Source organism: Leucoraja erinacea, chromosome 12, assembly GCF_028641065.1.
Source record: "Leucoraja erinacea ecotype New England chromosome 12, Leri_hhj_1, whole genome shotgun sequence".
Taxonomy (NCBI): domain Eukaryota; kingdom Metazoa; phylum Chordata; class Chondrichthyes; order Rajiformes; family Rajidae; genus Leucoraja; species Leucoraja erinaceus.
In genome coordinates this window covers 32,139,386-32,154,788 of record NC_073388.1, presented here as the reverse complement: position 1 = coordinate 32,154,788, position 15,403 = coordinate 32,139,386, and the positions used below count along the sequence as shown (strand labels likewise).

General features: G+C 39.9%; 1 protein-coding gene across 1 annotated transcript in view; it reads right to left on the bottom strand.

Annotated features, from left to right (window-relative positions):
- Window positions 1–15,099, bottom strand: part of LOC129702236 (protocadherin-20-like) — a 29,968-nt gene extending 14,869 nt beyond the window's left edge. The window contains exon 1 of the mRNA XM_055643894.1: window positions 14,947–15,099. Coding sequence (XP_055499869.1) covers window positions 14,947–14,997 — 51 coding nt within the window. The 5' untranslated portion in view covers window positions 14,998–15,099. The remainder of the gene's footprint in view (window positions 1–14,946) is intronic.
- Window positions 15,100–15,403: the final 304 nt, after the last annotated feature.

Below are 15,403 nucleotides of genomic sequence, written 5' to 3'. Positions count from 1 at the left end.
AGCGATGTCAGGACCAGCTCGGCACAACTCCATACGGCTCCCACAATCGAGGTGGGACCGCCCCCGCGAGGCCGTATGGCTCAAGCGACCACATTAGCTTGCGCTTGCCGCGTGGAGTCGCATGCTCGTGGGACAGGCACTTTAGACTTACATAGATGTATTTTGTTTATTCTATGGGTCTTGTAATCCCAAATAAAATTAATAATAATTGAATCAATTTTTCAAAAGAATTGTTTTTGGAAGATATATCGGAATTGATTGGAATAAGTATAATAGTTGTGGGAGAAAGATCTTTATAGCATTCTAGCAACTAGTGAGATGGGAAGTGTTTTCCAAAATTGGATGGTTCTGTGTAATTTAGTAACTAAACAAGGAAAATATGATTTGAATAGAGAAGTATATTTCCTGGTCACATAGATTCCAAGGTATTTAAACTTTTCGTAGGCGATTTTAAAAGGGAATTATTGAAGTATAAATGGATTTTGTTCCGTAATTGGAATAATTGTGCTTTTATTCTAATTAATTTTATATCCAGAGAATGAGCCAAATTGAGTTATGAGATTTAATAAACTTCGAATGCTAATTTTGGGGTTTGTGATATATAATAAAACATCATCTGCGTATAAAGAAATTGTATTAATTGTATGTTTAGTATTGTACCTGTGGATGTCTGGGTGAGATCTGATAGTCTCGGCGAGTGGTTCTATAACGAGGGCAAATATAAGTGGGGATAATGGACATCCTTGTCTAGACATCCAGACATCCATCTCTGGATAAGTGAAATCTGGGTGACAACATTTGGTTTGTGAGTATTCTGGCTGTTGGGGTTTTAAATAGGAGGCTCACCCATGAACAAAAGTTTTCACCGAATTTAAATTTTTCCATCACAGAAAAAAGATAGGACCATTCCCTGTTAGAATCCTTCTTAATCAAATTATGCTTTCCAGAGTAAATATTTATGTGATAAATGACTTTAGTGAGACTGGACCTTTCTCCATTAAATACACTGAAAATACTTATTTAATTTTGTCAGGGAGAGGAAATTGGTAAGGAAATGTATTAAACTTGACTCCTTTGAACATGCAATTTGTTAGGTTTGCCTCAAGAGAAGCAAAGCTTTCTCTTCTAAGTTGGGTCGGACAACACAATATATAAATTGCTTGCAAATGGATTCAAAATGGTCCACATGTCTTTTTGCCAAGAGTCTGACTGGAGAAGATCTACAAAGATTTACCACAAACATGGGAAACTGAATTTGTATCCAACTCCCGCAGATAAAAAAAGGAATTGATAAGAGGCTATTGGTACAGCAGGGGCATATTAATCAGACAATAAAATATACAGCAAGAGAGAAATTGTTTGCATACTCTTTTTGACAGAAATCAGGTTTAGGTTTATTATTACTGTCATGTGTACTGAGGTATAGTGAGGTGTACTGAAGCTGGTAAGAATGAAGTATTTTCTATTATTTCCATCCTATGAATATTGCTCCATTACAATGCCTAATGTTCCCAGAATGACATTCTTGAATGTAGACCCAAAGAGCAGGAATCAGGCAGCATCTAGTTCAAGTTCAAGTTCAAGTGAGTTTATTGTCATGTGTCCCTGTATAGGACAATGAAATTCTTGCTTTGCTTCAGCACACCGAACATAGTAGGCATTTGCTACAAAACAGATATGTGTGTCCATATACCATAATATAAATATATACACACATGAATAAATAAACTGATAAAGTGCAAATAACAGAAAATGGGTTATTAATAAACAGAGTTTTGTACGAGCCAGGTTTAATAGCCTGATGGCTGTGGGGAAGTAGCTATTCCTGAACCTGGTTGTTGCAGTCTTCAGGCTCCTGTACCTTCTATCTAAAGGCAGCAGGGAGATGAGTGTGTGGCCAGGATGGTGTGGGTCTTTGATGATACTGCCAGCCTTTTTGAGGCAGCGACTGCGATAAATCCCCTCGATGGAAGGAAGGTCAGAGCCGGTGATGGACTGGGCAGTGTTTACTACTTTTTGTAGTCTTTTCCTCTCCAGGGCACTCAAATTACCGAACCAAGCCAAGATGCAACCGGTCAGCATGCTCTCTACTGTGCACCTATAGAAGTTAGAGAGAGTGTTCCTTGACAAACCGACTCTCCGTAATCTTCTCAGGAAGTAGAGGCGCTGATGAGCTTTCTTGATAATTGCATTAGCTTTCTCGGACCAGGAAAGATCTTTAGAGATGTGCACGCCCAAGAATTTGAAGCTCTTGACCCTTTCAACCATCAACCCGTTGATATAAATGGGTCCTTCCAAAGTTCACAATCAGTTCCTTAGTTTTGCTGGTGTTGAGGGCCAGGTTATTGCGCTGGCACCATATGGACAGTTGCTCGATCTCTCTTCTATACCCTGACTCATCCCCATCATTGATACGTCCCACAACAGTGGTGTCGTCAGCGAACTTGATGATGGTGTTCACACTGTGACTGGTTACACAGTCATGAGTATAGAGTGAGTACAGCAGGGGGCTGAGCACGCAGCCTTGAGGTGCTCCCGTGCTGATTGATATCGAGGCTGACACATTTCCACCAATACGAATAGGTTGTGGTCTGTGAATGAGGAAGTCGAGGATCCAATTGCTGAGGGATGCGCAGAGACCCAGTTCTGCGAGTTTGGTAACCAGCTTGGAGGGGATGATTGTGTTAAATGCCGAGCTGTAGTCGATGAATAACAGCCTGACATATGAGTTTTTGCTTTCCAAGTGGTCCAGAGCAGAGTGGAGGGCCAGCAGGATCGCATCCACCGTTGATCTGTTGTGGCGGTAAGCGAACTGCAGCACCAATGCAGAAATCTCGACATCCTGCCAAACTCACCCTCATCCCAGCACTTTGTGACTTTTTTCGTAAGCCAGCATCTGCACTTCCTGTATCTCAGTCTTGTTTATGATTCCATTAAACCACACCATATTCTTCTAAACTCTAATGAGCAGAAAATCAGTCTATTTAATTTCTTCTCATCTGGAAAAAAAATCCCTTTCCTGCAATTTATCCAGTAAAACATTGTGCATTCTCTCAATCACGTAAACCTTTTCTTAGGAAGGAGAACAAACGTATGCAATATTCTACAAGAGTTCTGTCATTTCAGTAAGATTTTATGCTGGTGCTGACATTATCTTTCAATAAAGGTCATGGTAATATTTGCCATCCTAATTGGTTGATGTGCCTGCTCAGTAATTTTATGATTTATATATAAAGCTGACTGAGTACGTCTGATCGTCAATGTTTTCTAGTCACTCGCTGTTTAAAGAAAACCACTAAGTGCTGGAGTAACTGAGCAGATTTGGCAGCATCTCTGTAAAACATGGATAGGTGATGTTTCCAATCAAGACCCTTTGACAGACTTCTGTGAGTGACTGGGGACATGGTGAGGACCTGAGGCAATAGTATCTTCAGTGGTTCCAGCCTGTGAAAGTCTGAGTTAGTGGGCCCTGCCCCTGAGCAGCCAGAGACGTGGTGAGTGTTGGTATTATGTCTTCCGGCGGCGATTGTGTTGAGCGTCTTGGAATCATTTAAAATGATTTTGAGTTTAGAGATACAGCATGGAAACAAACTATTTTCAGTCACACAGATTACGCTGACCATAGATCACCTGTTCAAGCTAGTTCTGTTATCACACATTTTTCTTCCATTCCCCACACACCAGGGCCAATTTACAGAGGCCAATTAAACTACAAACATACATATCTTGGAATGTGGGGTGAAACCAGGGCACCCAGAGGAAACCCATGTGGTCACCAGGAGAAAATGTATTCAAGAGATGTATACAAGAGAGAGTTGGATATTGCTCTTGGGGCTAACAGAGCCAAGGGATATGTGGAAAAAGCAGGAACAGGGTACTGATTCGGGATGGTCAGCCATGATCATATTGAATGGCAGTGCTGGCTCGAAAAGCCAAATGGCCTACTCCTGCACCTGTTTTTCTATTTTTCTATGTTTCTAAAATGCAAACTCCACACAGTCTTTGGCACTGTGAGGCAGCAGTTCTACCAATTGCGCCACTTTTCTATTTTTCTAACGACAATGGATGACCGCATATTTGTATCATCAGCAAACTTGGATATATAGTGCTTTGTCCACGTATTTGATACAATTTGTGATCTGCTGCATCTCCAGCATGATTGCTGCAATATCCCACTAGTTAAAGTAGAAATTTGGATAATTTGCTTATAATTTTGGTAGATGGTAAAACCCCTGACTCATGGTGCGAATCCACCCACGAGTGATCCCGAGTTTAAAACAAACCAAACTCGTGGTAATCACATAGAATTAATGTAGCGGGGACGTCAGAACTCATGGACGTACCTTAGCGACTCGTAATGCTAACGACAGGTACTCAGGAAACATGTTAACTCGTGAAAATCTTTCAACATGATGAAAAATTTCCACAAGTTAAATTTACTCTTGAGTAAAATTTTTAAACTTTTAAATTTGTTGTAAGAACGTAGTAGCCCACGTGTTTACCGTAGTGACTCATGAGTCTACCGTGGGTTTGGCCTAAGTGCCAGAAATGAAATGTTGAAGATTAGTGATCTCCAGAGAACTTGGATAGGTGACGTTTTGGGTCGGGACCCTTCTTTAAACTTTAGACCCTTCTTTCACCCGAAACGTCACCTGTCCATGTTCTCCACAGATACTGCCTGACACGTTGAGTTACTCCAGCACTTTTTTTTTTCCCGCAAAGCAGCTTCTGTAGTTCCTTGTGTTCCAAAATGTAATGTTTTATAAATGTCTGGAGATGCTGCCTGTCCCACGGAGTTACTCCAGCACTTTGCGTCTGTCTCCCTGGAGACCTCGTTTCCCCCAATGTGATATCTACCATGCATATATTGCCAACTGTTGTTTTGGGAGCAGCAACATAATCTCCCGGACAGTACACTCAGTGTTGCTGAGGCCTAGTTTATGTAGAGACAAGAAACTGCAGATGTTGGAATCATGGTCATAAAACACACACAAAGTGTTGGAAGAACTCACACAGCGCTGGAGTAACTCAGTGGGACAGGCAGCATCAGTGGAGGGAATGGACAGACGTTGATTCAGCTCCAAAAGAAGGGACGCGATCTGAAACGTTGCCTATCCATTCCTTCCATAGATGCAGCCTGACCCGCTGGCTTACTTCGACACTTTGTGAATTCATGTCACAGGAGCAGAATTAGGCCATTCGGCCCAACACTTTGTTTTGCCCAATGTGCCAGCATCTGTGGTCCCCCATGTCTCCATTTGACAGCTGGAAGAACTCAGCGGGTCATGGAGTCTGAAGAAGGACCCTGACCCGAAACCTTGCCTGCCCGTTTCCTTCCACCGATTTCATGTAGTCACTTTTCGATAAAACCCCAGCGTCCCAGTTATTCCAAGTCCATTTATTCCGCGTGTCTCCATTTCATTCATTAAGTCGCCGTGGTTCGTTTTCGGTCAATACAACGGAACAGACTGAAGAAGGGCGATGATAGACACAAAAAGCTGGAGTAACTCAGCAGGACAGGCAGCATTACTGGAGCGAAGGAATGGGTGATGTTTCAAGACTCTTCGACAGACTGGTAAGGGAAACGAGAGATATAGATGATGATGTATTGTAGGGATATAACGAACAATGAATGCAAAAAAGTTATGATGATAAAGGAAACAGACCTTTGTTCGCTGTTCGTTGGGTGAAAACGAGCAGCTGGTGCGACTTGGGTGGAGGAGGGATAGACAGAGAGGGAATGCCGGGGTTACTTGAAGTTAGAGAAATCAATATTCATACCACTGGGCTGTAAGCTGCCCAAGCGAAATATGAAATGCTGTCCCTCCAATTTGCATTTAGCCTCACTCTGACTGGAGGAAATCTCAGACAGAAAGGTCAGAGTGGGAATGGGAAGTGTTTGGCAACCGGGAGATCAGGTAGGTCCAGGTAGCAACTGGGAGAGTCGCGATCAAAACGTCACTCATTCCTTCTCTCCAGACCCTCTGAGTTACTCCAACTTTTGGTGTCTATTGTCGAAGTAAACCAGCATCTGCAGTTCCTTCCTACACAACAGAACAGTACGAGGAGCGGTTAATGTTAGAGGCTGCTCATTAACCTCACTATGTTTACATCGTCCTCTCAGGCAATGAATAAATATCATTCGGTTACCGTATTATTGACTACAACTGCCCGTTTAAAATGACTGCTCTTTAATTCTCAACCACTGGATATTTGCCTGGAAACATATTGCATGTTTTCGTTCAGTGAGATAATTCAATTTTAATAGACTGAGGTGTTAAATCCAGCGCCACTTCACAACAAACTAAATGACCTATAATTTAAATAGACCATTTAGGATCGATAATAAAATTCCCAAGACTATTTCACATATAAAATTCCAGCATCACTTCACACTGAGCTGTCCGTGATGTTTAAAGGGGCTGGCATCTGCCCTGATCCGTTGTTCGGATAAAACACTGTTTGAAATAATTTGAAGTTTTGAAATTAATCCTCGCCATCTAATTTACACTTTGGGCTAAGATTTGATCCCTGCACAAAGCGCAATGTAAATGGAATGGAATCTCTATTAATGTTCTGAGACTCTCTACATAATGGAAGTGATCACATTCGGCCCTTCGAGCCAGCATTGCCATTCAATATGATCATGGCTGATCATCCAAAATCAGTACCCAGTTTCTGATTTCTCCCCATATCCCTTGATTCCGTAACCCTAAGAAATGTAAACATGGGAGGCTTTTTATAGTGAAAAAAAACCTGCATAACATAATTTTTACCATGTGATGATGTTTCCACATGTCGGTAGTCGTTGTTAGCTCAAGAGTAACTCGGGAGAGGAACTTGGTACATCGCAGAAATCAGAAGTAAACGGCAAACTTAGACATACATGTGGGAACTCGTTTAAACTCGTTTCAATTCATGTTTTTCAGTAAGTCCTTCTCAAGACATGTTATTCCTAAAGTTCCTAAAATTTCCAAAAAGTTTATGATTGTATTCATTCGAATAATTGTTTGGCACAATTTGATTGGCACAATTTGATTGTTTAATTTCTCAGCTGTTTCTTTATTCTTGAATACAACCTCTTATGACACATTCGGTAAGGAAACCAGAGGAACTATTGCTCAAGCTATTTACATATCTAGAAAAGATGTTGATGCCAGGTTCCTCTGTGAGTAGATTGGTGAGTCACTAGACCCTGCTCATATTCCATTTTCAATTTCTTTATTAATTGCTTGGTTTTCCTTTGCTGAACACTTGCACCCGCACATACATTTAATGTTTAATCTTGTACTATCTACAGTTATTTTGTTAGTCACGGCTGAACCACTTAAAGGGAAACCTATTTGTTGTAAGCAGACGATGAAGAGAAGATAATAAAATGAAGTTGGATGCTAATTGAGAGCAGTGAGAAGGAAATAATACAGCAATGAATGGCAAAAGAAAAAACAACAGGTGTCAGTGAAGTTGAGATGTACGGAGATGATTTGAGAAAGTAACATGGAAAAGCTCTGCATGTTGGTCTATGGAAGAAATGGCTGGAAGCTAAAGGTGATACCTTGACTGGAGGAGGAGGAAATTTGTTAATTTTTTTTTACAAGGGAAAGTGCAGGTGGGATTACCAGCACAAACAGGTAAGGAAGATTGTCAGCCTGTGTAACGGGGGAAGGCACAGTTTGAGGGTGAGAGGGTGGATACATAATAATAGGATGAGAAGAAGCAGAACCATCTTGAACTAGAGATGATAAGTGGTACCAAATTAAATTGGAGGGGATTGAGGAACTATATCTTAATCTAAGTTGGGTAGAACCAAATGTAATCTGAACTGAATGAGGAAGGCAAAAACTATTGACAGTAAAGTTGTCAAGAGGATGGTACATTTTGTCAGAGGCTGAGGAATAGTATTAATCACTTTTTAATGAACTGTGTATGATGGAGCCCTACCCTTTTGTGATCTGGGCATCGTAATTTCCTGTGATTAGAAACATAGAAACATAGAAATTAGGTGCAGGAGTAGGCCATTCGGCCCTTCGAGCCTGCACCGCCATTCAATATGATCATGGCTGATCATCCAACTCACCAGGACGACAGATAGCACAATGGGCTAAGAGTTCGGCTGGCAACCGGAAGGTAGCCGGTTCAAATCCCGCTTGGAGTGCATACTGTCGTTGTGTCCTTGGGCAAGACACTTCACCCACCTTTGCCTGTAATGGAATGTTACGGCGGCAGGCGCGGGCACACCGCGACGCCCTGTGTCTCCCTTTCAAGGGAGATGCTAAAAATGCATTTCGTTGTCTCTGTACTGTACACTGACAATGACAATAAATTGAATCATTTCATTTCATTTCATTTCTCAGTATCCCGTACCTGCTTTCTCTCCATACCCTCTGATCCCCTTGGCCACAAGGGCCACATCTAACTCCCTCTTAAATATAGCCAATGAACTGGCCTCAACTACCCTCTGTGGCAGAGAGTTCCAGAGATTCACCACTCTCTGTGTGAAAAAAGTTCTCCTCATCTCGGTTTTAAAGGATTTCCCCCTTATCCTTAAGCTGTGACCCCTTGTCCTGGACTTCCCCAACATCGGGAATAATCTTCCTGCATCTAGCCTGTCCAACCCCTTAAGAATTTTGTAAGTTTCTATAAGATCCCCTCAATCTCCTAAATTCTAGAGAGTATAAACCAAGTCTATCCAGTCTTTCTTCATAAGACAGTCCTGACATCCCAGGAATCAGTCTGGTGAATCTTCTCTGCACTCCCTCTATGGCAATAATGTCCTTCCTCAGATTTGGAGACCAAAACTGCACGCAATACTCCAGGCGTGGTCTCACCAAGACCCTGTACAACTGCAGTAGAACCTCCCCCTGCTCCTATACTCAAATCCTCTTGCTATGAAAGCCAACATACCATTCACTTTCTTTACCGCCTGATTCTTGCATCTTGTTGGAGTCCTGTGCCTTTGGGGTCTGCTTGATTAAATACTTTGATATGGGATGTGTGAATGATGGGTGTGGTGGTCTGGTTAGTGAATTGAAAAAAAAAAACCACTTCTGAACTGGGAATTTCCTTTTTTTAATATTATACACTGTGAGATGAAAATTTGCTTCCAATTAATGTGTCTTTCATGTTTTAAAAATGAGAACAGTCCACTTATTTAATGTCCTCCACCACCCCCACACACCTCCACCCAATCTCGACAATTCACTTCCCCCAGCAAGAATCTTCTTGTTTTCTTTTGTCACATTTTCTAAACAAGGCTGTTCACCTGCTATCAGTGATAGGGCACATTGCCAATGATTTATTTTGGAAACTTGCTTAATGTTGACTGACTTTCTTGGGTAGATTATGCCTGCGGTATTCAGATAATCAGCTTTACCGAAAAAGCTGGAAGATGAGTTCAAGTCTGGTATTAGGTTTTGGAGGTTACACACTTTTTTTTCTTGATTTCTGTTCAGATTAGATAATATCAGAATCTTTATTCAGGAAGCTCTCCTATTGTGTACCATGCAGTGTGTCTAAAAAAAAAGTAGAACTATCATCCTTATCTTATAAGCAACATTTTGTTTTGTTCAAGGAGCAAGAAGTCAGCAGGTGGCACTTTGTTTCTGTCAAAACTTGAGGAGTCATTTTTTCCCCTCTTTTACAGTTTAACGTTTTGGTGAACTGGGATATTAAAGCAAACTGCAATTCTCATGATGTGCATTCCCCCTCTCTTGAAATCTCTTCTATAACCTTTCCATTACTCCAATTACTTTTCTTTTATAAAATCGTTGCTTCCCAAATTTTTGGACATCTTCTTTTATCTCCTGCTTCTGTTTAATCTTCATTTTTGTTTCATTATGTCTCTATTGAATCCTTGAAAACAATTTCTACTTTAAAGATGCAAAACAAATGCAATTTTGTTGCTAAAGGGCCGGTCCCACTTGGCGTCATTTGTGCATCTCACAGGTGGCGCGCGAGGATTTTGAGAATCCCAAAATCCTGGGGCGCAACGTGCTACCACGTGTCACCGCCTATATTGCGCGTAATGCAAACCATGCGCACGTCACGACGTACCCATCGTGCGTCATGACGCGTAAATTATGTTGTGTAAATGATGCGCAAATGGCGCGCAAATGACGCCCAAATGAGACAGGCCCTTAACCTGCTTTGCTACAAACTTTCAAGAATAGCTGCTGGATTTAAATCTTGCTTCATAATAACAGGATAGTGAATTGACAGTGAGCAACACCTCAAATGTAGACAAAAATGCTGGAGAAACTCAGTGGTTGAGGCAGCATCTATGGAGCGAAGTAAATAGGCAACGTTTCGGGTCGAGGTCCTTCTTTGACCCGAGACGTTGCCTATTTCCTGCGCCCCATAGGTGCTGCCTCACCCGCGGAGTTTCTCCAGCATTTTGTCTACCTTCAATTTTCCAGCATCTGCAGTTCCTTCTTAAACACCTCAAATGTTGTCATTTCAATTTTCTTTGTTCACTGTGCAGGGGAATTGAATCAGCACAGTGCCATGAATAGTTCAAGGGCTCTGAACTGTTTGATGGATGGCCAAATGAATTTGCAGCATTAGAATGGAAAGGAAACTGTGGAATGAGTAGAAATTGTTTTTAATTTCATTTAATTTTTGGCCCTGCTGTTTTGTGGCCATATTCTAACAAGTGTGCATATATTGTTACCAGGAATAAAAGGTTTTTGGCTAACATTTCTAACTGTTACAAGGAATTGGATATGGTGACTTTGCAAAGCCTCTTGCTTCATTTGTGTACAGTATTGACAAACAAAGCCCTTTTCCTGTTCTCCTCTCTCCATTAAGGAAGTAGGTTTACAAATCCTATTTTTTAATACATGCTTATAATGAAAAGTATGTCACACTTGTAATTTGGCCAGCGAGTAACTGAGGCAGCAACATGACTTCAAACAATAGAAGAGGGAGACAAAAAAAAACTTGCTTGCCATTTTTCCACTTTGAATTGTAGCCATCAAAAACATGACGTTCGCTGTGTGCATTGTTGAGGTGGGGTGGCAAGAAGGTGCTGAAACCACTAGATATGATTGTTACATAGCTCTATTGGCAAGTGAAGATATATGGCCACAGAAATGCAGAGTTCTTTCTACATTGCACCATTCAGCCATTATTAACTAGACAAGCTATAACTTGGAGAGAGATTCTAGAGTGCACGGCGATCTGTCGAGCAGCCAACAATAACTTGCTTCAGGCTTGAATAGTGGCTCATTTATGAAAATGAACTTTTTAAATGTAATTTTTAGAATTTACTGTCGTCAATCTATTTTGAAGCTGCTCAGTTTCACTGAGCTGGTTTAAGGACCAGTATATTAAAATATGTGACAGACAAAAGTCTATGGAGGCTGTTTCTTTCTTGGTTTTTAACGGCAACAATGCATATGCACTTATGAATTAGGGACAGGAATATGCCATTCGATACTTGAGGCTCATCTACCATTGAATACAATGAGACTTGATCTGATTGAAACTCTATAATCCCCTCTATCTGTGCTAATGTTCACCCTACTAATCTAGAATCGTGCACCATTAAAATTCTGCACATTTTAGAGTCTACATTAATTGGTTGTAAAGACTTCTAATCCTTTGAGATAAAAAAAACTAATCTCTGCCTTAAATGGGAACTGTTATAGAAAACGGGCATAAGATCGATGGGAGAAGATGGAAGAGATCAGTTTTATATAATTGAAATTTGTTATTTCTGGAAAATCTGATCCTATCCTATTGCATTAGTCAGAAATTCAACTTGTTTCTGTCTTCTGTAAATCTTATGATCCTGGCTCTATCCATGTCATGGTGAATATGACGGCATCACATTTGTTGTATACTCCTCAGACAACATGGCCTTCAAACTTCAAACTGAGAGGGCTAATATGAGTCTGTCAACATCCCAAATCTCCAAGCATCCCTCCCCCCACAATCTCCGCCTGACTCTGCAATACCCTTTACTTCGCTACTTGTTCTAATTTCCTCAGTTCCAAAAAAAACAGTAACCACATTGCCACCTCCACTGCCAGTTATCTGTCAATCTACAATTATCATCCCACTCCCATTGCCAACAGTCATCGACCAATTCCAAACTTGTTGCTGCTTCTAATCCAAACACTGAGAACACATGTTTCTACCACCCTCCCCCCCATCAAATATTAGGCTCCATTGTTCATGGTACATTTTTTTCCAACATTGTCCAGGGAATGACTGAAGTTTACCCCATGGACCAACAACAAAGACAGTTGTTGATCCCCCACATCATTGTCAAGCCTGACTAATGGATGCACTAAAATGTTGTCTACCTCTTCAGCCTGGAATATGTTGTCACATCATGTGGATTATTACTGCATTTGGAGGTAGGTGCTGGCTGCTGGCACCCACAATTTATATTAGATGAACCCCCAACACAACCAAATCACCTGCATAAACTAAAATAGTTTATTACACAGTTAGCAATATTAAGAATAAATGCCCTCAACCTGGACAATGTCAAGAATCAGTAAACAGTTGAAAGTTATTATGAGTTACATAGGCCGACAGTCTATAAGGGCTCTCAGCCCAGCATACCCCTCTATTATCAAACCAGTTAACTTTAATTAGCTGAAAGTTAAACATCAATGTCACATCTTTCTCAACATTTTCCTGGTGTATTTCTTTTTTGTACCGTGTACAGTTCTATGGGGTTACATTTCCTTTTATTCTTGAAAATTACAAATTTAGATTCAAATTTTAAAAAGAAACATTGCCAAGCCAGAAGACGCCAGTAAATAATCACGTCACTTATGTAAATCATGAAGGTAACAGATGGAAATGGCACTTAAAAGTTGTTGAAATTATCCACCATGATCATACATACAGAACCAAGAAAATATTTTTACAGTTTGGCCATCAAACTAGTGGATAATGAAGATTTTACAGCAAGGAACATGAGCACCTGTGCAGACCAGCAGGGCTGTAAGGTCTGTTTCTGTTTTCCATTCCCTAAAAATGAACAAGTGAAAGGCCACTTCACAAGTGCAAAATTAAACATTAAACGCTACTTGATTTTGGTCAGATGTCTGCTTGATAAGACTATCATGATCAGAATGAGCAAACTCTGGAAAACGGATGTAATCAATATTTCCATTTGTCACCAGCAAAGGGGCAGAAAATGATACAGATGATGCTTGTTTTACAAAGTAGCAACACTCTATACATTAATAGAGCATTTATGATGAACATTGATTAACATAGAACATATCTGTTATCTTCCCTTGGGTGTTATCTGAGCTAACCCAATATTTTCTATATTTGCAGTAGGATTATTCCCATGTTGATGATCTCAGCGAGGTGTACATTCTCCTCCCTGACCAAAACATAACACAAGAGATATTGGAAGCAATTTTGCACACTTCCAATTGCTTCCAATCTCTGATTTGAAGGTTATGATTGCTAATCTTCAGCTTCACAGGTATTTAGTTCCCAGAAACTGGGGCATCAATGATAACGGATGCCAATTATTTCTAATACCTGAATTTGGTATGTGATTCTTTTCCACTGAGTTTAAATTACACCTTTTTTTGACCAATGAGAACTTTGATGGCATGGCCATTTAGTCCAGGGTGGATGATGGCAGGGGTACATTGATGGTGGGAATGGTGTTGGCATGTTGTCAGATGCGAAAACAGTAAACTCCTATGTTGAGGAATTTTGCTCAGGATAGTTCTGGGCTGTTCAGTTCCATTCCACAAGACTTGTGAACATTTTGAAAATGATTAATGTGACAGAAAGCATGTTGCTGGCTGTTTAATCTCTGATGGCAGGAAATAATGGAACCTTTGGATGCAACGGCCATTCCTCATAAAATTGTATTAATATCATCATTGGAAGAAAATCTTGGATTCCAGTTAATTTTAATGATTAATCAGAGTTAACATGATATAACAATGATGTTTTACAAATAATGATACAAAAAACTTTCCTGCGAAGCATATTTAGGATGTCTTGTTTTAAAAAAATATATATATAACTTCATTGCAGGAATCCTGGCAGGCAATTTAGAGAACATAATACATATGCAAAATGTTTTGTTGTACATTGTGAATATGAAGTGAATGCTTCATGTGTGAATATTTACTGAACTGATTTAATGTAGAAAACGTGACATAAAATAAAAAGTACAATGGAACATCATTACTGTTAAAAACTAAAAATAGACATAATCTAGCAGTTAATAGTTGGGACATAAATGATTAGTCCATGAAAAAAAGTCTGTAGACATTGAGATTTTCTATTGCATATTGCCCATGTTATGCCTATATTACCAGATAGGAATATCTGTTTGGAGACTGCTTCAACATTTGATCATAGCTACCAATTGTGTATCTCCTTTTCATATATTTTGAGCATGCCTGATGCAATCCTCTACAAATCCCTGAAAGTACATATTCATATTTAAGTAGTACAGATTGCTCATATTCAGATTTTAATTAATACTGTGATGACTAATCACATGAAAGTGTTACAACACTTTAACCTGCAGGCAAAATTAAAAAGAAAACCTTACTAAATTTAATATTGATATTTAACTCATTCTTAGTATTCCATTTAGCTAATTCTTAGTATTCCAATGGAGAATAGCAGTATGCAAGAACACGTGGAACAGATAGCTATGCATTGTTTCTGCTTTTCTAAACTTATCCATTAGAGAGAGCCGGCATCTGAGATAAAAGTAGCAAATCAGCAATTAATCAATGTTAAATAACATCTGCTCTTCTATAATATATTGCATGTACTGAAATGCTGCTGATGAAATACAACAAAGCTAAGCTCTTAAGTACTGAAAATCTGAGGTATTGTTGGTAACAGGCTTTCTAGATGCACAATTCTCATACTTCTTAAAGTGATCAGAAATGGATGAATCCTGAACACAAGTGAAAAGCAGAAAACAAATATAATTACCCGCAGCACTGATCCTGTAAAATCCACACCGAAGATACTTTTAAGGTCCATAGTTCCAACTAATAAGGATTTTAGTCTGCTAATAAGGAATAGGGTGCTTGCTTCAGCAGTGTATGAAAGTGTCAATGCTGCAGTGTAGCAGAAATTCCTGCTTTTGATGCTAGCAGCCGTAGGTGGGGCTACCAGCATTTTAACCTTTTGTTTTTAAGGGAGGCACACAATCCCGGAAACTGGCAGCAATAGCTCCCTGTCTAGTTTGGCTTCATTATTCATTGCACTTGAACTTTTACAAACTTCACAGATGTTTCAAACATCATTTGAACATAATTAATATGTTGCATAGAGCAAATTATATTGCAAAATTTCATGAAATATTCGTGCACAAAACTATTTAGTAAACTAAATAAATTTGGACCCTGGAATTATGCAGTGGGCTACCAGTATGTGAAATTTCCTT